This window comes from Trichosurus vulpecula, chromosome 5 (assembly GCF_011100635.1).
Source record: "Trichosurus vulpecula isolate mTriVul1 chromosome 5, mTriVul1.pri, whole genome shotgun sequence".
NCBI lineage: Eukaryota > Metazoa > Chordata > Mammalia > Diprotodontia > Phalangeridae > Trichosurus > Trichosurus vulpecula.
The window spans coordinates 126754515-126782208 of NC_050577.1; the positions used below are offsets into that span (position 1 = coordinate 126754515).

The 27694-nt window shown below is 36.8% G+C and overlaps 1 protein-coding gene across 6 annotated transcripts in view; it reads left to right on the plus strand.

Annotated features, from left to right (window-relative positions):
- CADPS2 (calcium dependent secretion activator 2) overlaps positions 1 to 27694 on the plus strand; it is a 730659-nt gene that overhangs the window by 413021 nt on the left and 289944 nt on the right. For all 6 annotated transcript variants that reach the window (XM_036759293.1, XM_036759295.1, XM_036759294.1 and 3 more), the window contains exon 8: positions 4422 to 4561. In XM_036759293.1, the coding sequence (XP_036615188.1) occupies positions 4422 to 4561 (140 nt within the window). The remainder of the gene's footprint in view (positions 1 to 4421; positions 4562 to 27694) is intronic.

A 27694-nucleotide genomic window follows, 5' to 3' on the forward strand; every position in this document is an offset into this window, starting at 1 on the left:
GAGATAAGTCTATCAAAGTTAGTCATCACACATTGTGGCTGTTACTGTGTACCATGTTCTCCTGAATCTGCTCACTTCACTCAGCATCAGTTTATGTAAGTCTTTCCAGGTTTTTCTGAAGTTGGCCTGCTCGTTATTTCTTATAGCACAATAGTATTCTATTACATTCATATACCACAATTTGTTCAGCCATTCCCCAACTGATTGACATCCCCTCAATTTCCAGTTCTTTGCCACCACAAAAAGAGCTGCTATAAATATTTTTGTACATTTGGATCTTTTTCCCTTTTTTATGATCTAGACAGGAATTTCATTCCAGCTCCTACATTCCCTAGTTTCTGAACTATCAGCTACCTTAGAATGCTAATGTTGATAGAGAAAAGCATAGACTCCTGTGAGAAAATAGCTTTTGTATTGTTAATAGAAATTGTTTAAGATCAAAGGGTATAGATTAAGAGCTGTGGAAGGGTTCTTATAGGTCATCTAATCTAACTTTATTATTGTATGTTCAATGTGTTTTTTTTTTCTTTTAAAACTGTGGTTTTTAGGAATTTGTTGCCTAGGGACTACTGAGGGGCGAATTCTCAAAGAGAACTTGGGGAATATTGTAGAGCTAGTGAACCGAGCAAGGAAAAGCAGTTTGACATATACATATACATATATATATATATATATATATATATATATATATATATATATATATATGTATGTATGTATGTATGTATGGCTTTACACTTGGAGTTAGGAAGACCTTTTTTCAAATCCCACTTCAAACATTTATGTGACCATGGACAAGTGTATTAGAAGGAATTCTGGACTTGGAGTCAAGAAGATCTGGGTCATATCCCACTAGTTGTGTGACCATAAGCAAGTTTCTAGTCTCTTTACATCTCATTTTCCTTACTTATAAAATGAAGTTATTGAACTAGATGGCTTCTAAAGTCCCTTCTAATTTGAAATCTATGATCCTATGTTCATTTTCTTCTTCTCTATCCCAAAAGATTCTTGTAAGGATCAAATGAGATAATATTTTAAAGCACTTTGGAAACATCAACAATAATGATGATGACCCATTGAACTCAATATGAGCGCTGCTGTACCACTCTCAGAACAGAAGCAGGAAGGTTCAATGAGGGATGTATACTTTAAGAGAAGAACTAAATGACTGTTGGAAGGGGTTTTGCATTTGGACAGACTACAGTCATCCCAGCAGAGGTAGAAGAGGTTAAGTGTGAAGTACAAGGGAAGCACACTTAGGACACATAGGGAAATGCTTTCTTCTTCCAGGGAGCCAGAAACCAAAAAGGATGCAAGAATTTTGAAGCATCTATAGCACAGAAATAGAATTGAGCCCAGACACAGAGGACACGACTTAGATGCCTACCTCTATAAAGAAAATTCATATGCATGTTCTGATAGAAAATGAGAATTCCATCAGATCTTGCAGCATTATCAACCCCAGTCTTCCTTGGCTTAGGTACCTGAATAGTTTCATTTAGCATCCAGGCTGATAGAGTTGAGGCAAAGGATAGAAACAGAGAATAAGTTTGTTTTATAACCAGCTCAATACATGCCAGTCTTTGCACAGTAAGGTTCTTCTTTGATTGTCCTTTTGATCCCTCTAGGAGAATTGATCCCTAGGGCAAAAATGGGAAAGATGAGTTGGTGAAAAAGTGCAAGAGATTAAAAAAGAGAGATCAAACCTAGTTCTATTCATTCCCCATGGTTGCCTATTAACCTATTGCTATTAGGTGTTTTAAGAATTCTGGCAACTTCCTGCTATTGTTTCATTTGCTTTTACTGTATGTACTAATGGTAAAAATCCCTTAGAAAACTGAAAGATGAGTGTGTACTTATTTCAGGGATAATAGGATAGAGAGAGGTCACAATATATGTCCTTTCTTTCCTGGAATATGGGTGGAAAGAGACCTAGGTGGCAAAGTAGTATCAAAGGAAACAGGCAAGCCAATCCCTGGAGTTTACAGGAGAGAAGAAAATATGGCCCAAAAGATAAAACCAGCTCAGGATTAAGTAATTCCAGGATTTTGACCCTGGTCCAAAGCCTACTTACTTACCCCATAAGTACCTGATCTTCCTTATATCCCCAGATACAATTGGATTCAAATGGAGCTACTTGATTATACCTTAAACCTAGATCACTCTGACTCTCACTGATTGGCCAGTAATAAGTCATAGCTCCAACCTCTGTTGGTCATTGTTTGGGTTTCAATGGCTCAGAGTGAGTGTAAATAGCAGTGTTTCTATTCTGGACAGAAACCTTGAAAGTCTTCCCCTCCCAGATTGATTTTTTTCAGTAGGTAAAAGAGGTCATTCTTTGCCCCATTTCTTCCCTAGCCTTAGTCACTGAATGGTCCCTGTCTTGATCAAACTGAGACCTGGGAAAGAAATTATGTTAGAAAGACCAAGGTCTCCCACTGTATCCCAGCTGTCTCAAGTCCTCCTGATCTGTGTCTTGCCACTGGACCCAGATGGCTCTGGAGAAGAGAGTGAGGCTGGTGACTTTGCGCGGCCCTGCCTCACGTAAACCAAATTCATTTAAATGTCAAGACTTCACATTCTTGATGTCATTGGTCCTCTTCAAGAATGAAGGGCAAACAACTACAATACTTGACCAGAAGAGTTGACATTCCTATTTAAAAATCACAGCTCCAAAATTTGGGCATAGAGGGTAGAACCAGGAGAAATGGGCAAAATTTGCAACGAAGCCTATTTAAGATGCCTGTCAGGAAGAACTTCCCAACCATTAGAGATGTCACAAAATGGAACAGGCCACCTTGGGGATGGGGGCGTTTCACCTCACTTAAGAACTTCATGCAGATTCTAGATGACCACATGTTGGGGATATATATTTTAGTAGATTAGTAGATTAGAGGTTGGTCTAGTTGGTCTCTTAAGTCCCCTCCAGCTCTGAGATTCTGATTCTTATACCACCCTCATTGGTAATGAATGGTTAAGTGACTTGTCTATAATCACACAGTAGTAATAATAATAATAATAATAATAATGAAAACTAGCATTTGTACAGCATCTTAAGGTTTACAAAGTACTTTCTTACATAGGTTATCTCATATGATCCTCACAGCAACCCTGTGAGGTAGATCCTGTTACCCACATTTTAGAAATGAAGAAACTGAGGCTGATAGTTTCAGTGACCTGCCCAGAGGCACACAACTAGAAAGTATTTGAGCAGAATACCCACTGGACTGACTGCCTCTGCCATCAGTATTTGCCAGAGGAAGGATTTAAAATCTGGGTCTTACTAACTCTAGTCTGCCCTCACCGCCTCCCCACATCTGCTGTGCAACCTTGCCTCCATTCCATTTTATATTTCCATTAATGCCTGAATAGAGACTGTCAACAATTGTCATCACACAATTATTAAGTGTATAATATGTGCCCGGCACTGGGTCCCTGCCCTGAATTATCTCACAGTCTAATGGGGGAGACAAAATGCAAACAATTTTGAAAATAATCGGTATATTCAGAGTAGAGGGAAGTTAATGTCAGAGGAAAGTGACTAGCAGACCAGAAGATGTAATTTAAGTTGTGTCCCAAAAGAAAAAAAAAGGTCAATGTGAAGAAAGAGAGTATTCCAAGTATTTAGGCTCTGACTAAAGGATGCCATCACTAAATCTGGAGTATGCCTAAATGTTATAACTTGTTGGAAGGGGGGGGGACAAAAAGGACCTATTATTTTTATCAGTGAAAAACCAATAAAACAGACTAATATTTTGGGTAAAATACTGGCCAGTTGTTTTGTCATCATATTGCAATGTTAAGTAAAAGTTTTCTATTTTTTTCACAAATTGATTAAAAATAATTTATTCCAGCCATGATTACAGATTCCTAGTTTTCAAAAAAAAATCTATTCAGAATCAGTCCTTCATTGAGCTTCTGACATAAGCAGAAAATCTACTTTAACCATGTCTTTTCCACCTCTAATTGATTTTCATTAGTACATCTATTTTGTAATGAAAATATTAAAATGATTATGGTTTGTGCTACTTGAGATTGGTTTTCCTTTTATAGAGCAATATATTTAGTTTCAAAGAACACAATTTCTAAAGTCTTACAGAGTGCAGTGTTGAAATCTGAAGTGTCCATTTCATTGCACAGGAGCATTTTTCTGCTGTCATTTCAGCTGAGTCCTATTGTGCTTTTAATTCTCTATGATGTGACATATGAGGAAAATATGTGATAATAAGAAAATGAACATTTGTAAGAAAACAAGTATGTATCTGAATCCTCATCTTCTGTGAAAGGAAGAAATCAAATGGTACATTAGGCACATTTGAGAACTCTTTTTTTTTAAACTGGAAAATATGTAAGAAAGATCTTGGTGCCAGCAAGTAGGATTTCCCTGTAATACACTGAAAAGTTTTTGATTTTGTTCCTTACAGGTAATTTTGTATCCAACTTCCAACAGCTCAAAGACAGCTGAATTGCACAGAATGGTGGTTCCAAAAAATAGCCAGGATTCTGATCTGAAAATCAAATTGGCTGTGAGAATGGATAAACCACCGCATATGAAGCATAGTGGGTGAGTGTTGACTTGAGAGGGTTGATAACATCAGTATTTTAATGGGGAGATTAGTTTTGAACAGTTATTTAATTTATTTGTAAATGTTAATTATGTTTAATTATGGAAATATATGGCAGAACAAGCCTGATTACTAAGGTGTCCTCTCCTACACATGTGAAGTACATAGATTCTTTCATCCTTTTATTTAAAGGCAATAGCCGGTTTCTTACCTAGGTAGGAGTAGGTTTTCCAGAGGCATCAGCTTTATATATGAGTAAAATATTTTTCTTCAAGATTCCTGGAGATTCCTATCCACACTCCAAAACTAAGTAGATTGACATGACAAATTATTCAAGAAAATAAGTTTATAGAAACACAAATCAATTAATAAAAGTTACATAGTTGGCACGTTAAGTAATGCTCTACCAAGACAGTTATATGTGTTAGGGGACTCAGATAAAGAGGTGAGATATTCTCTAGACTTGCCTTCTGGATAAAAAATTTAATTTCATTGTCTCCAAAGAGACTTTTTAATAGTTCTTTGAAAATTATCCCAAGATGATTAAAGATGTTCATATCTTCCTAAGGAAAATATGTTGAACATCATTTAATCTTTTTTGTTTATTTAGTATCTTCAGAGAACAAATTATTAACTAATTTATGTTCCAAACTTTCCTGGAAGGCAGTACCATCCTTTTGGTCTCTGAAGTCTATAACCTTTGCATCATCCTCAACTCCTTACTCTCTCTTACCCCATATATTGCCCCACAATAAATTGGCAAATCTTGTCATTTCTACATATATGACATCTCCCAAACCACATGTAGTTACTACATTGGCTCTAGTTTTCTTGACCTCTTGCCTGTTTGTAAGCGCTCCCTAAATGATCTCCCTGCCATACTGTAAGCCATCCTACATGGTGCTGCTGAAGTAATTTCCATTAAGTGCAGATCTGACCATGTTATTATACTACTTACTCAATTCCAGTGGCTTCATATTGCCTCCAGAATATAATTTCAAATCTTCTCTTTAGTTTTTAAATCTTTACATAGCCTAATTCCAATTTTCTTTCCAAATTCATTGGGTGTTACTCCCCTTTGTCTTCTGTAATTTAGCCAAAGTGACCTTTTTATTCCTTACACATGACATGCCATCCCACAAGCTTGGGGCATACTCCCTCCTTAAGAGAGAGATAGCTACCAATATGTATATGTGTGTAAAATCATTCTATACATACTTCTGTTTATCAGTTCTTTCACTGGATACGGATAGCATCTTCCTTCATATGTCCTTTGTAGCTAATTTGGGTATTCATAATAGTCAAAATGACTTATTCTTTCAAAATTGTTCTTAAAATAATATTACTATTACTGTATACAATGTTCTCTTGGTTCTGTTCATTTTGCTCTTCATTGTTTCATGCACATTGTTTAGCTCATCATTTCATACAGTGCAGTAGTATTTATATAAATTTATGTACTCTAATTTGAATACTTAATATAAATTTGTATGTTTTCATTATTTTGTTATATATGTGCATGTACATACACACATATGTTTATATATCTTATTATCTCCCCTATTATAATATAGACTTGTGAATAGGGATTGTGTTATTCTTTGTACTTGCATCCTGAGTTCTTAGGACAGTGCCTGAGATATAGTAGCTGTTTAATAAATGTTTTTTGATTGATTATTCTGTCTTTAAAAGACCTGAGCAATTTAGTGAACTTCAAAATCAACATGAGTCAACAATTTGATAAGGCAGCCTAAACAGCTAGACGAAGAACGGCATAGTGTCTAGGACTAGAGAGATATAGTACCACTGTACTTTGTTCTGTTGAGGACAGATCTAGGTTATTGTATTTAGTTCTCAGTGCCACTTTGTGGGAAGTACATTGATAAACTAGAGATCATTCAGAGGGAATGTCACCTGGAAAGTGAAAAATCCTTGAGGTCATGCTGTATGGGACCTGGTTGAAGGAACTGGGAAAGTTTAGTATATAGAAGATTTTAGAGAAGACTTGAGGAAATGATAGATATCTTTAACTATTCTAGAGGCTGTCACATGGAAGAGATAGTAGGATTGTTCTGCTTGGCCTTTGAGGGCAGGGCTGCTATGAGTGGTGGGTGAAAGTTGCAAAGAGGTGAATCTATAATTGATTTAAGAGAATATTTCCTAGTCATTTTGAGCAACCCCAAAGTGGATTGAGTTGCCTCAAGAAGTAATGGGTTCTTTCAGTAGAGATCTACTATATGTCTTCGAGTCATCTTCATAGAGATAGTGATTAAGCTGTTGATGTCAAGTATTTAGAGAATAGCTCAGGATAGATGTTTGCGGGTTAGTTAGCAGGTCTATTATAGGTGATAACTCATAGCAAAGAAGACTAAGAAGGAGCAAGCATGTAGGTAGGAGAAGAACTGAGATAACAACATCACAAAACTCATAAAGAGATCACACAGGAGGGAGGGTGGTCGATAGTATAGACTAATTCCAAGAGATCAGGAAGAATGGACACTGATAAAAGGTCAACAGATTAGGCAATTAGGAAATGACTAATAACTTTTTAGATAGCAGATCTAGTTAAGTGATGAAGTCTAACCACAGATTTCTGTGTTAAAAGTAAGAGAAGAGCAAGTGGATAGCCTTTTCTAGGAATTCAGCTATGAAAGAAAGGAGTGATGTAGTATAACATATGGACAAGTTGAGACTGCCAATCACTGAATAAAGACTAAGTGGTAAGGCTAGAATAGTGACAATACTGGAAGCCCTGCAAATGATCCTACACCCAAACCACAATGCTTTGTGATCTAATAATACCAGCTGCAGTATCTGCCCTTGTAAAGGGGTTCTCACCTAAGTTTGTCTAGGCAGAATGTGGTAGTGGAAGGAGCAATATTCCTGGAGTCAGAAAATCCGATCTGATGTTTTCTAGCTGCATGACCTTGGGTAATGAAATTCCTTGAGCCTTAGCTTCCTATTCACTAGAATTGGTAAGGTTGTTATAAGTTTTGTATAAATATGAGTTATTATTGATCTCTTATCTTGTGGTGGTGGTGATGATGATGAAGATAACATTCAAGAGTCCTTGTTCCAGTACCAGATTGTTAAGCAATAATTTTTTATTTAAATAGGCTGATGACTTAATGTTCTGTTTCGGTTTAGTGATTTGTGCAAATCTCATGGATTATTCAGTAACACAGTTGTAAACATTACAGTCAAGGACTCCTGATCCTCAGTTCAGATTTTTTTTCTTTTTTCATTACAAAGTTTTGTGACTATGTGCTATACTCTGAATATTAGTAAAATAAATCACTTGAGACTTAGCAATGTAGGATGAGAATGGTTTGTTTCTTTGCATCCATTAACTACAGATAATTGTGAAGCAATGTAAAGGGAGAACATTTCAAAGATTATGCATTTAAGAATCAGTAGTAACTAAAATCATCCTCAGATTTCCCAGAAGAGTTCTATCCATCATTCAAAAGTAATGTCTGAAAAAATATTATTAAAGCTTAAAGAAGACATTTCCAAAAATGAAAATGTCTCATTAAAAATGCCATTATTCTAATTCATAGATAGTTGAACCAAGATTAACGTTTTAGTCACTTTACCTAAATTAAGAATCATTTCTTTTATAAACTAGTCACAGAAATATCAATGGATTAGAAGTCAGAGAACTTGGGATCACATATTAAATCTACTAATTTAACTACCTCTATGGTTTTGAGAAAGTCATTGACCTCTCTGAACCTCAGTTTCCTCATCTGTAAAATGAGCTAGATTATTTCCAATGTTCTTTGAAATTCTAAATCTTATGATTGTATAGTGATACCTTGGTGATGCAACAGATTCCCGCCATCATGACTAGGATTTCAGATAGAGATAATATAGGCTTTTCATGCTATTTGGAAAGAAACACATCCTCTATAAAGTGGGAGAGAGTGGAAGTGCAGTGAGGAAAGGAGGAAAACGATAGAGATTTAACACTTCATAAATGAATCAGTTTAATAAAAAAAAGTGTTTAGAATTGGGTTTTGCTGGGCTTAATTAAGTTTAGTGAAAGAATTAAAGGCAACTAACTTTGTTCTTGTAAATCCTGTTATTACAAACCGAAGTGTAATAATGTAATAGGAATGGCAGATTAATAGCACTTTGCTTTTGGGCTGTATGAATTGTGTTCTGTCAGTAATTCATTCTGTGATAAATAATTAACTTATGACTATGAATAATTGAAAAAAGAGACAAGCCTTGTAAGGAAAAAAAGATTATTTTTTATCTCAGACATAGGAAACCCTTCTTACAGAGTTTTTAAGTGGGTTAAACAGCAGAATGCAAATTAAAAACATTAGTTCTACCCCATATTAAGGACTAGTCTTTGCAATGTTATGTAATGTTGGGCTAACATGTTTTTTTTTTCCTCTTTCTCCTTTCCTAACTTGATTCCATAGTGATTTCCTTTCCTCTCTTGATTTTCTGTAGCTTTTGTGGTTTGTAACTCTCCTTTGACATTTAGCATATGTTACCTTGTATTATAACTCGGTAAATATTTGATCACTATTCATACATTGTTGTTTATGCCCTTACGCATTTGTCCCTATGACAATAATAGCTGGCATTTATAGAGTACTTTGAGATTTGTTAAGTACTCGTATACATTGTTTCATGTGACTGCCACAACTGCTTGAGGCAGCATTTAGAGATGTTATTACCCTCATTTAAAAATTACTAACTCCAGTTAGACTGTAAGCTTCCTGATGGCAGGGACACACACACACACACACACACACACACACACACACAGTTATTTATTCTACTATTTTCTTAATAACAGGATGTACTTAATACATTTTAATAATAAAGATAAACATAATATGCTTCTACGAATTGTGAAGAGCAATTATAAATGAAAGCAGAGCACATTAAAATATTAAGTACTGCATAGGAATGATGAACACTATTATTCATTTAGCTTAGTGGAGAAAGTGTCACTTCAGTAACAAATGGCAATGGTTCAGTTGTCAAATGTTGCTTTCAATTTTTTTTAACTTCTTTAAAGCAAAAAAGTAAAACTAATTTGATGTAAAACGAGTTGGTCAGTAAGCATTTGCTAAGTGTTTACTATATGCCAGGCACTTTGCCAAGGGCTGAGAATACAAAGGAAGGCCAAAAAACCAAAACAAACAAACAAAAACAACCCACAATCAAAACAAAGCAAAAAAAAAACCTGACTTTTCCCCCAAGGAATGTAAACTCTAATGGAAGAGACAACTTGTGAAGATCTATATATAAATAAGATACAGTATACCTATACTCTGTATAACATAAAGAGTACAATGAAAGGTAATCTCAGAGGAGAAAACGGTAACAGTTGGGGAAACTGGGAAAAGCCTTCTGTAGAAGGTAGAATTTGAGGTGAGTTTTGAATGAAGCTAGGGAAACTGAGGTAAGGGGGCAGAGCATTGTAAGTTGGGAGGGAGAGGCAGGGATAGCCAGTGCAATAATACATACAAAGAGGAGGACAAATAAGCAATTTTTTTTTAAAAAATGTATCCTATAGGCACTCAGTATAAATATTTGTTGAATGAATAGTTTATTTGATGTTAGAAAATTAAAATCTGTTTTAATATTGTAAGCAAATATAAATAGATATTTCATCTGAATAAAATAAATGTAATGATAAATATAGCCTATCTAAGCCAATTACCTAATCTAACCTATATATGGAAAAAAAATTTTAAAGGAGTCACAGTATGTGCTATGATCCTTTAAGTACTGATGGAAGTGATTAAATGAACCTGTTCTATAACATTTGATAGCTTTCTCTGGTGTATGCTTGTTTGCTTCTGTTTGAGACAGAAAGAAGTGGATTCCATTGAATGTGCTATCCTTTAGCATAGCCTAGTGGCTAAGCATTAGTATTGTCTCAGAGCTTAAATGAACTATCAGATGTCATTTATGTCTTATAGCAAAGAAAACTCAACCAAAATTCAAGTTTAAATTTAAAAAAAATTAAACTAGCTTTACTAATATATAAGCTAAGAAAAAGGAAAAGGAAAGAACTTCATTTGATGAACTGTGTATAATGAGATGTGTGTATTTATGTTTGTACATGTAGTCATATGTACAAATCAGAAATCCTTAGTCATATAAACATACATGTAGATTATTTTATAATAAAAGTTGTACAAAGCAATTTTGATGAGCTTTAGTAAAAAAGCTTCTCCATTACGTGTGACTGAGTTCAGAAGGTTCAAAGAGTTCAAAAGAATAAAAGTCACTACAATCAGAGATGCATGAATCTAACATTTTGCCTTACCGTAGTTTTTTTGAATCTATGATTTTTTAATATCCTTCCTGATTCATCTGCATATAGAAAGCTAATGGAAATTTCAAAATGATTTTTTTATTGTGTTCCATGGCAAGAACAATATTTGTTAAGTTGTATGTAGCTCTTTTCCTAGTTTTCTATAGTACATTAATTAAATGATTCTGAAAAGTTTAGCACATACACCCCCTAGTAGGCTTAATAATAGTCATTCATATCACTGAGTTTGTGGTTTATCCTTGACTTTCTTCTCTAACTGCCCTTGAGTCTGTTTGTAGCAAATGATAAAAACTTTGCTCAAAAACATTCATTGAGCACGTTCTTTGATTCATTAAACCATTCTTTCATTCAACAAGCATTCATTTAGCACTAATTCCCTGAATATCTTTAAAATTGTTTTGCATCTAGCATAAGATTTTTTTTTAATATGAATTGGCTTGAGTCAGTGTACTCTTCTATATTTTGACTTTCTGAAATGGCATAGCCACTCCCTTACATAGTACATAGGTATTGAAGCAGTCAAGTCCAAATGTGATCGCTTCACGGTTGTCAATGATTTGTTATTTTTTCGTCTTTTTTGATGCTGTCCAACTCTTCATGACCCCTTTTGGGGTATTCTTGGCAGAGATATTGGAGTGGTTTGCTATTTCCTTCTCCAGCTCATTTTACAGATGAGGAAACTGAGATAAACAGGGTTAAATGTTTTGTCCAGGGCCATACAGCTAGAAGGTGTATGAAGCCAAATTTGAACTCAAGTCTTCTAGGCCTGGTGGTCTATCCACTGCACCACCTAGCTGCCCCCTTGTCAATGATACTAGATTACTATTGGAAATTACATGTCTTTTTCTCCATTTCAAATGTCTTTATTGTCCTTTTGGTTTCATCTGTAAATATACTTAGGAGGATCTGGCATAAGTAAACTTCATACCAAGATCTTACAAAAATGAGTTTCCCCCTCACCTGTCTCGTGAGGTGCTAATTGCTCACAGTGTTTCATCATTAAGAATCATGGTGCAATAAAAAGAACATTGGTGGGGCAGAGCCAAGATGGCAGCTGGAAAGCAGGGACTTGTGTGAGCTCCTCCCACCAGGTCCTTCTAAAAACCTATAAAGATGGCTCTGAACAAATTCTAGAGCTGCAGAGCCCACAGAATATCAGAGGGAAGCAGGGCTCCAGCCCAGGACAGCCTGAATGGTTTCTGGGTAAGGTCTATCCCAAGGAGCTGGGAGCTGAGGGGAGCAGAGTACAGCGTGGGCTGTGCCCAGACCAACCAGACTTAGAGCCAGGTGAAACAGGCCCTAGCGCCCCGAATCAGTGAGCACTGGCAGTTACCAGACTTCTCAACCCACAAAACACCAAAGACAACAGAGATAGTTAGTGGGAAAAACTGCAGGGACAGAGTGAAAGGAGTTCACATTTTGGCCACCACCCTGGGGGCAGCAGAGGTGGTGCAGCTCTGAGGACAGAACTACAACTGCAGTTGCTTCTGGCCCCAGGCCCACCTGGTGGGAGGAATTAAGTGGGGGATCAGAGCAGGAGTGGAGAGCCTGCTTAAGATCTGAGTCCAGTCTGGGTTGGCAGTCCTTGGGGGAGGAGGAGCACTAGTGTGGCAGAGCTTGCTATGTGGAAATAGCTCTGAAAACAACAGCGCAACCCCTCAAGTTTGGGACAATGTACTCTATACTCTACAAGCAGTCATACCCCCACGAAAAACTCAAGGGTCAAGTTGTTGGCTGGGAACATGGCCAGGCAGCAAAAATGCCCTCAGATTCAGACTCAGACTTTGGAATCTTTCTTTGGTGACAAAGAAGACCAAAACATACGATGAGAAGAAGTCAACAAAGTCAAAGAGCCTACATCAAAACCTCCAAGGAAAACATGAACTGGTCTCAGGCCATGGAAGAGCTCATTTGGAAAAGCAAGTTAGAGAAGTAGAGGAAAAATTGGGAAGAGAAATGAGAGTGATATGAGAAAACCATGGAAAACAAGTCAATGACTTGCTAAAGAAGACCCAAAAAAATACTGAAGAAAATAACACCTTAAAAAATAGACTAACTCAGATGGCAAAAGAGCTCCAAAAAGCCAATGAGGAGAAGAATGCCTTGAAAAGCAGAATTAGCCAAATGGAAAAGGAGGTCCAAAAGACCACTGAAGAAAATGCTACCTTAAAAATTAGCATGGAGCAAGTGGAAGCTAGTGACTTGATGAGAAATCAAGAAATTATGAAACAGAACCAAAGGAATGAAAAAATGGAAGATAATGTGCAATATCTCCTTGGAAAAACCACTGACCTGGAGAGATAATCTAAAAATTATTGGACTATCTGAAAGCCATGATCAAAAAAAGAGCCTAGATATTATCTTTCAAGAAATTATCAGGGAGAACTGCCCTGATATTCTAGAGCCTCAGGGCAAAATAGAAATTGAAAGAATCCACTGATTGCCTCCTCAAATAGATCCCAAAAAGAAAACTCCTAGGAATATTGTCGCCAAATTCCAGAGCTCCCAGGTCAAGGAGAAAATACTGCAAGCAGCCAGAAAGAAACAATTTGGGTATTGTGGAAAAACAATCAGGATAACATAGGATCTAGTAGCTTCCACATTAAGGGACTGAAGGGCTTGGAATATGATATTCTGGAGGTCAGTGGATCTAGGATTAAAACCAATAATCACCTACCCAGCAAAACTGAGTATCATACTCCAAGGCAAAATATGGATTTTCAATGAAATAGAGGACTTTCAAGCTTTCTCAGTGAAAAGACCACAGCTGAATAGAAAATTTGACTTTCAAACACAAGAATCAAGAGAAGCATGAAAAGGCACATCATTGACTCCTCTGCTTGGGACATTTTCTGTTTTCATTCTCATGCTCCTGGTGAATAAAAAAAAATAATTTGGAAACTGTGAAATCAAAAAAAAATTGGCTCTAGACACAGATAACCTAGGTTCAAATCTGCCTTCTGGAACTTAGTACCTGTGTAATCTTGGGCAAATTACTTAAGGTCTATGAACTTCAGTTTCCTCATGGGTAAAGTAAAATGATTGGACTAGATATCCTCTGAGGGCCCTTCAAGCCTAGAGAGATGATCTTGGGATCTTCCTTCATAATGCTTTGTGCAGGGAGTTTGTACTCAAAGACAGTGCCATGCTTCTCTATTGGGCAAGAAGATGGAAAATCATCTCATAGAGGTGACTTCTATCTCCTTCAGTTTCCTCCTCATCTTGAACACTGGTTTACATCATTTAAATGTTTCTGAGAAAGGTGTGGATACAGTCAACACTTTTATTTTGACCATTTCCCATTTTCATAGTCAATAATGTGTTTAATCAGAAACTCTAATTATGATATAGAGTATCATCTTCATGTTTTATCCTTTCTCCTAATTTGATATTCACTTTGATCTTTGCTCTAACCAACTGGTGTTCTGTTAGGATGTTTGCTCTGAAATGAGAGCAAGAAGTGTCTTTGCTATGTGATCCTGAGCTACTCATCTAACTTCTGTTTGCCTTAGTTTCCTCATATAATATCAATTAAATTGGGATGTTTTTTACTGTTTTAGAATTATAAATTAATTTTCTTTGATTGAGCCTTACTAGGTGCAAACCCCCAGGCCCAAACCCCTATCTACTAGATGCTAAGCCTATGTGGGCATGAGCCCTCAGGGTCCTAGGGGGAGTTGCTAAGACCAGAGCCAATAGTAGGAGCCTAAGTTCTGGTCACTCAGATGATGTTTGATGATGGCTAAAGAGGGTATAAAAAGATAGAATGGATCTATTTGCTGAGGCTCTCACTCCTGGAGGAGTGTTGGCGCAGGACTCTGGGCAGCCTCTCTAATTGCCTCCTGGCTCATCCAGATGTTTATGGTTTCTTGGTAACTATGAATTGTATTTGGTCTGTTTATAATGTAGGTTTGTAATTGTTTGTGTTTGCTCTGGAGTTCAGGGTGCTGGCTTTCTCCCCTGAACTAAGTGAATGAATGTTACTTTCCTTAGTAAATTAGATCAAAAGAACCTGTGCTGGCAGCATTCTGAATGTTGTTGGGCTTGTGTTGGTCTTTTATCCCCACAGCAGCTACTATCCAAATTATTGCAACACCTCATCTATAAAATGGGGTAATGATAATAATACCTGCCTCCCAGGGTCGTTATGAGAATCAAAGCACTTAGCACAGTGCCTAGCACATGGTAGGTGCTATTTAAATGTTAGTGATGATGATGGTGGTGGTGGTGGTGGGTTGGTGATATTGATGATAGATAGATAGATAGATAGATTATAGATAGATAGATAGATAGATAGATTGATTGATTCACCAATACCCATGTTTCTTGACTTCCTTCTTGATGAAAGTATTCCTACTGTACAGACCTCAAGTCTCTAAATAAAACCAGAGGCCTTTGGCCTCTTTTACTTCTTGATGCAGCATGAAGTACAGTACCTGAAATTTAGCAGATAATTAATAAATATATATGTGTTAATTGATTGCATGGAGCACTTATTAAGAATGTAGGGGTGGATGAGCAACCAGGCTGTCCATCCAACTACTTGTTATATCCTGAGCAGTATCTGTATGTGTGTGTGTGTGTTTCAGCTTTCATTTTCTGGTGCCCTTACTAGAGCAGCATCTTGCATATTAATTAGTTTATATTTGGAGTCTGAAAAACCAGAGTTCACATGCTGTTTCAGATATTTATTAACTATGTGTACCTGGGCATTAAACTTCTCTCAGCCTTAGTTCCCTTATCTATAAACTAGAGATAATCTGTAATAGCACCTACCTCTCATAGTTGTTGAGAGGATCAAATATATGTGTATATACATATACTACCTTACAAAATATAAAGCACTACAAAAATGTTAGTTATTATTATTATTATTATTATTATTATTATCAGTAGTAATAGTAGCAGTAGTAGTATGTTGCTGAATAGGCTTTGTAACATTCCAGGGTTGGATGAAATTTGTAAGTCGATTGTCTATGAATAAGGCCATTTATAGACTGCCACTATCAAGAGGAAATCTTACCTTTATTTTAAATGTAAACAAGATATTTTCCATGACACTGACAACTCCAAAGAACATATTTATTCCTATTTGACACCTCACTAAATATCAAAACTCATTGGATTGTTGAACAAAGTAATCTCGCTAGTCATGGAGTCTTATATAAATCATAAGAGATACCTTTTCTGAGGAGAACTTTCAAGGCTGTTTTGCTGTGCCAAGTCAAATGCTTTCTTAAGGTCAATAAATAAACACACAAGGATCTTTTAGTCTTTACACTTATAAAGGATGTGTGACCCTAAGGATGTCATCCACTCTATAGGACAAACTGCAAAAACTAGTCTGTTCACAGCTTATTTCAAGGGTGCCCTTGATGGGCACATGTACACAGGTGTGTGCATGCACACACACATTCTCTGAAATATTTAATAGAGATTAAAAAGGCAAGCTTCTGTGTGATTAGTTGCTAATGAATCTTTAGTTGCCTTTTTTCAGTAAAAGTACCATTCCTGATCTTTTCCATTCTTTTAGAATCTTTCTCTCTTTGAGAAATCTTGAGAAATAAGTCCTGCAGGTTTTAGGAATTCCATCACTTCCGGTTGCAGTTTCTTCTGCAATTATTTGTTGAGGTTCAACACTGCTTTTAATTTTACAAATGAGAAAATTGATGGTCTTAGAAGTTAAGTGACTTGTTATCCAAGAGTAGGTGTAACAGGCTTAGGATGGAACTTGAGTTTTTTTGACTGCTTTCAACTCTCAGTACGCTCTCCTTATAGCTGAGCTGCTGACTGGCACTCCAGGGTACCTCAGTGCCCTGGAAGACCAGATTTTCTGCTTCTGGATCCCAGCATTCCTGTGACCACATGTCAAATACCTGTCAAAAACCTCCAATAAGAGGATTACCTTTGCCTGGCTTTCTGTTGTTTGCCTGCTGCATGTGGACTTCTTTGTACATTACTTGTCTTGCTTCTAGGGCTGAGCTCCTAAAAGGGAGTTAGATGAGTAAATGGGTGAAAACTCAAGTCCATCCATTATGTCAAGCTGGCCCCAGATAGTGCTTCATTTCCCACCTAGCTATGTACAGGAACTGGAACCTTACTGTCTTCCTACCTCTCCACTTTCCACCTCTTGCTATTGATCTGGGGAAAATCAAATTAATAATACCTTTGCTTGTGGAAATGGTACAACAATCTATTACCCTGGAATTCCTGAGATCAAAACACTTCCCTATTCCAATTGTTCTATATGTATACTATTAGAATATAAGTTCCTAAAGGGCAAGGATGGGGACAGTCTCAGTTTTTCCCTTGTATCCCTAGAACACTGTGTCTAGCATATAATAGATACTTAATAAATGCTTGTTTATTGGTTGGTTGATAAAGATGATCTTGCATCACAAAGGCAAGAGAATTTTACTAGTATGCTTTAGATTTCCACCCCAATCCCCTAAAAGCTGAACTAGATCTTTCTCCCCATACATTATCTACTTAACTGTACAGAAAGACCCTCAGGGTTTCTGGCCAAAAGGGAAACAAAACAACCACAACCACACAATCTACCTAACCAGAAACCTCAAATAACTTAAACACCTTGACCATTTCAGTTAAACAAATGTTTTATTATAAATCTCTTAAGCTCTGAATCATGCAATGATTTGGGTGTTATGGTGCCTCTCGAACCCCGATAATTTAAATGCCTATTAGAGGTCAAAGCATTTTCTAATATTACCTGCTAGCATTTATATACAGAACAATGGTTCAATGTGCATGAGTGAATGTGGAGGAGAAAAACTGTAATCATTTCCTCACTACATTGCTGTCCCTCCTTTTTCCCCTCAATTTGTATTGTGAGAAGACAAAAAGGGAAGGTACTGTCGCACAGGGGTGTTACAGTGTGGTCGGAGACTCTTTAAAAAAGAAAAAAAAAAAGCAAATGGAATTAAAGCAACTCAAAGCAAAGGAAACATAGTGTAACAACACTTCTTCCCACCCCACCCCCAGTAATATTAACTAGAAAGCCAGGCTATTTATTGACCTTTTTAATAGGCAAATTGTATATAAATCTCTAATACATTTTGGGTGAAAAATATCTACTGAAAAAATAAGTGTCTTGATATTTCTTTTGCTCCCCTTTTTAAACCTCAACTCAGTCCACAGAAATTTAAAAGGAAATGTAAATAATAAGTAATAAATGTAAATAATTTCTAATATTGTGGGAGCAGTAGCAATAATATGTATTTATACATATTATTTATATTATAATTATAATTATAAATTATATTATAAATATATAATATATATTTAATATATTTAATAAATATAAATATATATATAAATTATATTATAAATATAATTATAATTATAAATTATAAAATTTAAATTTTGCAAAGGTGCAACCCACCTCACCCCCCACACAAACATGTCCTAATAGCAAAGTCAAAGGATTGAAAAAAATAACATGTTGGATTTTTAAGAACTAAGCCATGACCAAGATTGGTATAAGGTCTTCCTTTTGTTTGTTTTTTAGCACTGTTTTCCACATAAAGTAAAATTAAATAGCTAAAATGACAAACAGGATAATTAATATTATTATTAACAGTTGCTTACTTTACCATTACATTACATTTGATTACCATTTACATTAAGACAACTTAAAGGTAATTTAGTCTCATTTCCTCATTTTACAGCAGAGGAATTAAGGCCCACAGAGTGTAAATTACTCTCCTAAGGTCACAAATCTAAAAGGTCTCACAACTAGGTACTAAAGCCACAAACTCTGACTCTAAGTTTTATTCTTTCCATTATGTTATTGGATAATTTATTGAAATTCTCATAAGAAAATAACAAAATGGTTAATAAGTTTTCCTTACTGCTATAATCATTTTTTTCTTTTTACTTTCCTGGAGGAAAAAAGTAAAATTCTTTGACTGAAAAACTATCATCTGTGTTTGAACAGCTGATTTGCTTTTGTTTATGAAATAATCAGTTTGGAAAGAGATCACTTAGTGATTAGCCCTTAGCAAATGAAACAATAATAAAATATATCTTTTCCATTTATTTCTGTCCTTTTCATCTTAGTTTTGTTATTTGTAGTATCTAACAAAACACAGAATATTTTATGAATAGTTATTTTTTCTCAATTTAATTTAATTGCTAATTGTAGCTCATTTTTCTTGCTCAAATACAAATTTATAGGTTTGCTGCATCTAAATGGTGGCTGATCAGTATTGTAGTTGATCAAAATAAGTTTCATATACTGAAAAACAGTATCAAATGAGATAATATTTGTAGAGTGCTTGTTAGCACAGTGTCTGGAACATAATAGGGGCTTAGGGAATGCTTATTCCTTTCTCTCCCCTTAATTTAGATCTTAGATATTTGCATTCTTTATTCTTTTATATTTATTTATGACATTTCTTCATAATAAAAATAGTAAGTGCCTTGAGGATAAGGATGTACAGCTATCTTTCCCAAAGTCAGAAATAAAAGTTTTCTGTGATAAATTTGTATTCATAAGTTTTTTTGTCTCTCAAATTTACGATTAGTTAACTGGATAGCATGTAGAACAAAAGTAGAAGATGACCAATGGACAGTTCCTTTGTGACATTGCTATTCACACCATAGAAAGAGACCAAGAAAAAGGCCCCCAATACAGTGAGGTGACCTTGGTGTGGGGTTTATTGGGAAGATGTGGACAAGAATTGCGGAAGATGTGGACAAGAATTGCAGAAGATGAGAAGATATAAATTGTTCTGCCCCACTGAATGGTCACTCACATTGATGAGAGCCTGATACGTGGGTGTATCAAGGGAGAAGTAGATGCATTCCAGGAGTCTCACTGACTCTTCCACAACTCATACTTGAATCAAAAGAATCAGATTGGAAGAGGCATTAGAGATAGCTCATCTGGTCCATGCTATTCATTTTACAGAGTATGAAAATAGCTGATGCTTTATGCTGTAAGGCTAGGAGTTCCCACACTTCACCCTGCTGCCTTTTGGCTTTTACTAAACCTCCTTGTACAATCTATTTAGTATAAAAGAAATTCTAAAGTTCCCTATGCATATGCACTTAAAGAAAATCAAGATTAATTTTTCATAAAATCAGTGCATAATATTCTTAGTTTTATAAAATTCTCCTTGTATTCCACAATTTTTCACTAACACTATACCTTTTGAAATATTTCAGTAAGATAAAGTAGTTCTTTATCACCTATTCCCTGTACCCCCTTAACAATTTCTTTCCTTCCCTCTGCCTCTCACCTTTCTTCAAGAATCAATTCAAATCCCACCTTTGGTAAGATTCCTTTACCAGCTTTTCTTACCTACTCACTTCCCTTCATTGCTGGTACCTTCCACTTGAGATTACCTCCCATTTGTACTTATATTTACATAGCCATTTCCACATTGTCTCCTTCATAAGAATATGAACTCTCTGAGGGCAATGACTGTGTTTTTTGCCTTGCTTTATATCCTCAGTGCTTTGCGTAGTGCCTGACACATAGAAAGTGTTTAATTGTTGGCTGTGGTTATTTGACAAGCTTCTCATATCTCGTATGGAGGTATATGTGCCTCAAGATGAGAACTCCTCCTATAATGCTTAGAAAAATGCTTTTTTAAAGAATGATTTACCTAGCCCACGATACTTAGACAGTCCTAGTTCACCAAACCAAAGTTCACATCTCATCACTTAGATCTTGAGTGTTTCCTTCTTTGTACTCTGTTCGACTTCTCTTTACTTGGATCAATACCCTCCAAAAATCCATGTTTCTATTCTATGAGGAAGTTATTCCATTCAGCTTTGAAATTCCCCATACTAGGGCTCAGTCATTTTGACAGGTAACTGAGTGAGTGAAAACTTGCCCATTGTGCTATATTTATCTGGCCCTAGACCACCAGACCAGATTTTGAATCCCATTTAGCTTCCCACTTGGCCATCTTGCTGCGTGTGCCATAATGCATGTACTTCCCTATCCTTTCCAAAACTACTCTTGTCTTTTGCTTTAAGCATAATAATTGAATCAGTCCTACTACTTCGTCTGGAAGGGGAATGGCACTTGATTGTCCCTGTAGGTTGACCCACTATCCTTGTAGTTCCCCAGAACAGAACTCCATTCCCTGGCCACCCCTACCCTAAGCTATTTCCTCTCCTTTATTGGAATATAGGCTTCTTAAAAACAGGGACTGTCTGACTTTTAAGATTTGTATCTGCAGCAATTGTCACAATGTCTGACACAGAGAAACTGTTTAATATATGTTTTTTCATTTGTTCACTTTCTTTATAACATCCTTGTCAGGTGGGATATGAAAGTAGTATTATTTATTGTTATTATTATTATATTAAAGTAGATGAAACTGAGGTTGAGAAGGTAAGGTATTTGCCCAAGGTGATATAGCTAGTATGTGCCAAGGAGTCAGAACTCAGTCTCTTCTAATCAAGTCTAGTTTTGCTTCTACTTCAGGATATTTTTCTCACTGAATATTTTTTGTTGGTTTTGATTATGTCTATTTTTTTTGGTGACCATATTCATTAGTATTCTGAGATAATTATAAAATGACTTTATAAAGAATATATCCTTCCAGAAAATTCTATTTAAGTAGAATAAGCCAAAGGAAAAGATGTTCTAGTCAGCCTCATGAATTACAGAAGATCACAGGGGCAAGGCACAGAGTTATGATCAGGATGGGGCAAGGTGAAGAAATGAAAGTAGGCCAAACACAGAATACCCAGAGCCACAGCTAAGCATCTGGAGCCAGATGAGAAGTGTAGAGATAAGACATATTCAGGTACCAGAGTAAGTTAACCAGGAACTGAAAAAATAGAACCTAAGGTGAAGAAGTAGATTGGAGGCTACAGAAAACAGCCAAGAATTCAGATTAGAATGCTGAGCTACAGATGGTAAAGGACTGAAACTTAGAAATCGGGAATCGAAAATGGGCTCAAGCAGCAAAAAGACAATGATGCTGAGGCTACCTCTTACTCTAGCCAGGCAGTTTCATTTCTACTTCCTGTTGGAGGCAGGAACCAATTAGGCATGATCAATCAGCAATATAAATTATAAAAGTCCCTCAGTTTCATAATGCTTGGTAGACAGAAAAAATAAAACGGTAGGATAAATCACAAAGGATTAGAGAGTGAAAATGATAGACAAAAATGGGGAAAAGAAGGGATAGTACAGCTATAAAATGGATGGCTGATGAAAGGAATTCCTTCTAATGTAGTTTTAGCTTCTAGCCTACCTGGTAATCTAATTGATTCATTACTTCTATAAATGGTAATATGTAATGTACTTTTTGATCTTTTCTATATCCTTATAGCTGGAGTTTGCAGGCTCACTACATTGGTTGCAGGATATGGTCTTTTGCCTCAAGGTTACAGTTCCATATACAGATAGTATTTGATATTGCCCAAAAGCCATTACACATTAATTGCTATTAGGGTGGAGAGCGAAATGAATTTGTTTCAGTAGACTGGATGGGTGTCCAGTTAGCAAAAGAAACATCATCACAGTTTAACACTATTTGACACCAGTGATGATGGTCTGTGCAAGAGAGATGAAAGGTTCCAGTAGTGTAAAAATTGCTAATCATCCAGGTGTTATTTACCTTTTGAAGATATGCTGCTATTCAAATCAGAGAGAGAAAGCCTAGTATATGCAAAAAATGAAAAAGCAATTACTTTATGTCACTGTCAGAAGAATATGATGCATTCTTTTTTAGGGATAACCATAATTATGATAGAAAATGGCCCTCTATCTTGTATTGCTCCTTCTATTTCCACACTGATGATGGCAGAGTGTCCAAAAAGGGGGGAAAGAGTGCCAAGAATCATGTCTTAAACTTTTAAAAAACACTAACTTATTAAGTGAGAGGAAACATGATAGAGTGAGTGGATAAAGAACCAGCCTTAGAATCAAGACTAGAGTTCAAGTTTTGACTCTGGTATATACCAGCTATATGACCTAACCTCTCAGTACCTCCAGGAAATCCTCTAAGACTGTAACTTGCATAGCTTGGTATAGGGGGGTTTCCTTTGCGAGGATTCCCTATACCAATGTAATCAAAAGCCCAAATTAAACAAACAAGAAAACAAAAATATTCAATTAAATGCTAATAATCCAGATAGGACAATCCAACAGTCAAGAAAGTTCATAGATTTGAGAATTAAATAATGCCAATATTGGCATTCTAATTATTAATGAAACCAAAAGACAAAAAGATGTTACAGTTAAATGAATGGACAGATTACAGGTCTCCTTAGAGAAAAAAATAGAGTAATTATCGGAGTTGGTACAGAAGAGAAACACAAAAATGACATTTTATGGGATGCTCTGTAAATTTCAGAAGGGAAAGTAATAGTAGTAGCTATGGGGTCTGAAAAAGACATCTTGCAAGAACTAGAATTTGAACTGAAACATGAAGGAAGCAAGAGAGGCAGAGACAACCAGGGAGAATGTTTCTGGCATGAGGCGCAACCAGTGGAAAAAAAAAGCATCAAGTCAAATCATGTGTTGTGTTCAGAGAAGAGAAAGAAAGTGGAGTTAGGAAGACCTGAGTTCAAATTCATCCTCAGACACTAGCTGTGTAACCTTGATCAAGTCACTTAACCCCCTATGCCTCATTTTCCTCATCCGTAAAATGAACTGGAGAAGGAAATGGTAAGTATCTTTGCCAAGAACATCCCAAATGGGCTCATGAAGAATCAGACATGACTGAAATGACTGAACAACAAACAACAAAAGTATAAGAAGACGGAAAAGGTAGAAAGGGCCTAGATTATGAAAGGTTTGAAAAACCAAATAAAGGATTTCATGTTTGATCCTTGGGGTAAGAAGGGGACACTGGAGTTTATTGAGAAGGGACCGACATGGTCACATCTAGGCTTTTTAGTAAATAGCTTTGGCAAATGAGTGAATGATAGAATGGAGGAGAGAGAATCATTCAAGGCAGGGAGACCAAGCAGAAGTGATAAGAGCTTAACTAATGTGGTGGTTGTGTGAGTAGAGAGAATGGAACATATACAAAAGATGTTGTTAAGTAGAAACAGCAAGATTTGTCAACCGGTAGGATATGTGGAGTGAGTGAAAATGAAGAGTCAAGAGTGACTCCAAATATAATAGAGAAAGGAGAGAGGAAAGTTTGGGAGAAAAAATAATGAACTCTACTCAAGATGCCTTCAAGAAATCCATTTCAAAATGCCCACAGAGCTGTTGGTGATACATGACTATAGACTGAAGTGAATATTTGCATCTGGGAACAATCTACCTAAAAACAATCACCAAGTGAGATAGAATGAAGGGAAAAAAAGATTAGAGCCAGGACAGAGTGTTATAAGACAACCATGATTAACGAACATGACATAGGTAAAGAATCAGCAGGGGAACTGATAAGGAGTTATCGCACAGAAAGAGAACCAAGAAAGAGCATCGTGATAAAAATCTAGAGAGCGGGAGTATCCAGGAGAGAGGAAAGTGTCAAATGCCGTAGAGTTCAATACAATTAGGAATGAAAAAAGTCCATTAGATTTGGCAAATAAGAGATCGGCGGCAGTTTTAAAAAAGCAAAATGCACACACACAATGAAGATAATTCCCACTTATGTGAAATCTGTTACAAAGCATAGAGAGGCCATAGTCAATAATATCAGTAGATATCAATATCAGTAATGAAGGTCAATGAAAAAAATTGAGAACATTTAGTTCAGGATTAAGAAATGAAAGAGGCTAAATATTTATAGACTACTCAGAAAGCTCATGCTTGTATACCATGAACATATTTTTCAGGAAAAGAATATCATTGGACTGGAGGAGGTCTAAACATCACCAAAAAGAAAGGAAGGAAGGAAGAAATTGACTCTCTCTTAGTAGATAGGAAACTGCTACTTAATTGAAGCAGGAGTCATTTTGGACTTGACTCTCTGTGTCTGCCCAAATCGTCAGATAGTTAGAACAGGGCCGTACTCAACATCAAATGAAAAGAAATGCTAAAGATAAGAGAAAAAGGAGTGTATAGAACTACAACCATTCCAGTTTAGACCTGTACAAACAATCTTATGAGAGTGATCACTGATATTTAAATGATTTTTTAAAGCCTGTGAAGAACTTCATATGCATTATTTTCTGTGAGTCTCAAAACAATCCTGTCAGGTGGGGACTGTTATTGTTCCCATTTCGTAGATGAGGAAAATGAGGCTCAGAGAGATTAAGTGATTTGCCAAGCGTTATACAACTAAGTGTCAGAAAGGAGTTTTTAACCCAAGTCTTAACTAACTGAAGTTCTAGTGTACTATCCACTATCCAGCACTACCACTTGGTTTAAGGAAAAGAATGATTCCAATTTTTACCTTTTCCTTCAAAAGTTTGACCAACAGAAAGCAGTTGCCATGTTGAGGTGGTGAAAAGAGCCCAAATCTCATTTTGGGCAACCTTTGCTCTCCTTGAGCAGGGAGATTTGGCAGTCAAGGGCAACAGTTTAGAATACTTTGTAAAATAATTATAGAGGAAGATGTTAAAAATATAGGTGCAATATAAATTCATAAAATATCAAAGGACAGCAACCAAATCAGTAGAAAGCTTGGCATAAAGCTTAACTAGGCAAGAACCTCCTTTAACAGAAGAATATATGCTGGGAAGATCTCATTCATTTCCCATGAAGCTGAGGACCTCAAAGTTTAGGTCTGTTGAACAATTCCACAATTTAAAATCTTGTTTTAGGCAATGTTTATGGGTGCAGGGTGATTGCGCTGTTCCTGACCAGTTTTTCTTTTCTTAGCAAGATACACACTGAATTTAGCTGCCCAGGTGCTAACCTGGATTCACAGAAGCGGTTTCATCACTTGGAGGTTTCCTATAGCCTTGAAACAACAAGTTCAGCCTCTATTCCTATCTTTTACCTCATTTGAGGTAAAAGCCCACATCTTGCTAAAAGACTAGTGAAGAATTTCACTGCAACTTAGGACACTTTTAGGACTCTTAACAACCTCACGCTTATGGTACATGGTATATGAAAAAAATAGAGAACAGCTTCAGTAGAATAGGAGGAATATACTTTATGAGAAAGTAGAAATGGACCTTGTACATATGAAGTTGGAAAGGACAGCTGGATCAGCTCATGTAAAAGCAGAGGAAATAAATTTGTGTTTGAAAAGAAAATTCAATTGCAAAAGCACTAAAGAATTGGTTTTCAAGATATCAAATAGAGGGAAGGATGCTGAGTGAATGGAGGAAAAAGATTGTATCATTACCTAAAAGCAATCAAGAAGACCTTGATATCTACTCACCCATGTGCCTGTGAAAATTATCTACTCTCATGTTGAGTGTACCCTTGAAGAAATATGAGAAGGCTTTCACAAACAGGATTGTGTGGCACGCCATATCTTTATAAATGTAAAATTGATTAAAGGCTAAATAGAATATAAGATTCCCTACAGTAATCCGATGGGAAGACAGGACAAAAAATTGCCTGAGGATGAGAGAGTAAGAGAAGGACTATGATCTGCAGTGCTAGAGAGAATATCTGGACAATGGATTCCATTGATTTACCAAAGCAATCTTTGTTTACTAGGTAACAAAATGTTCCTAAAGAAAAGAAGCAGAGACTCCGTCTTCCGACTCCAGGCATTTCACTGGTTGTTCCCCATGATTATAATGTTCATCCTCCTTGTCTCTGCCTCCTATGTTCCTTGGCTTCTTTCAAAACCCTGCTGAAATCCTACCTTCTACAGGAAACCTTTCCCAACTCTCTTTAATTCTAGTGCCTTGCCTCTGTTGATTATTTCCTTTTTATCCTGTATATAGCTTGTTTATACGTAGTTGTTTTCATTTTGTCTCCCTCATTAAATTGTGGAGTTCTTGAGAGCAAGGACTCAGTTTTGTCTTTCTTTTAGTCCCAGTCTTAGCACAGTTCCTGGTACATAGTAGGGGCTTAATTAATCTTAGTTGACTAAATGCTGTCCAGCTCATCTAGAGTATAAGCAAAAAGCATAGAATATGTAGAGGCAATGTGTTTTTTATGACAGTATCAGTATTGGTTCAGTTCTTCCAAAAGTGTATTAATGCATTCGTCAGGGAGCAAAGAGCTCATATTTAGAGTACGTGAAGTTAAATTAATGTTTATACATTGTGTAAAAGCTATATAATTCTGTCCACTTCTTTTAAACCCTGCTGCCGTGGGGGGCGGAGCCAAGATGGCGGCTGGAAAGCAGGGACCAGCCTGAGCTCCCTGCCAGCCCCTCCAACAACCTATAAAAAATGGCGCTGAACCAATTCTAGAACGGCAGAACCCACAGAACAGCAGAGGGAAGCAGGGCTCCAGCCCAGGACAGCCTGGATGGTCTCTGGGTGAGGTCTATCCCGCACGGAGCTGGGAGCTGGGAGCTGGGAACAGAGTGGAGCAGAGCCCAGCCTGAGCGGCGTGGACCAACAAGACCAGCAACCGGGCAGAGCATGCCCTAGCGCCCTGATTCAGTGAGCTGCGGCACTTACAAGACTTCTCAACCCACAAACACCAAAGACTGCTGAGAAGGTTAGTGGGAAAAACTGCAGGAGTGGAAGGAGTTCGCGGTTTGGCTTCCAGCCCCGGGGGCAGCGGAGGTGGGGCAGCTACTGCTGCTGCTGCTTCCGGCTCCAGGCCCACCTGGTGGGAGGAATTAAGTGGCGGATCAGAGCAGGGGTGCACAGCCTGCCGAAGATCTAAGCCCAGTTTGGGTTGGGGGTTCTTGGGGAAGGAGCAGTGCTGGTGTGGCAGAGCTGGCACCTCCCCCCCAAACGTGGAACATAGAACTTGTTAGCCTACAAGCAGTCATACCCCACTGAAAAACTCAAA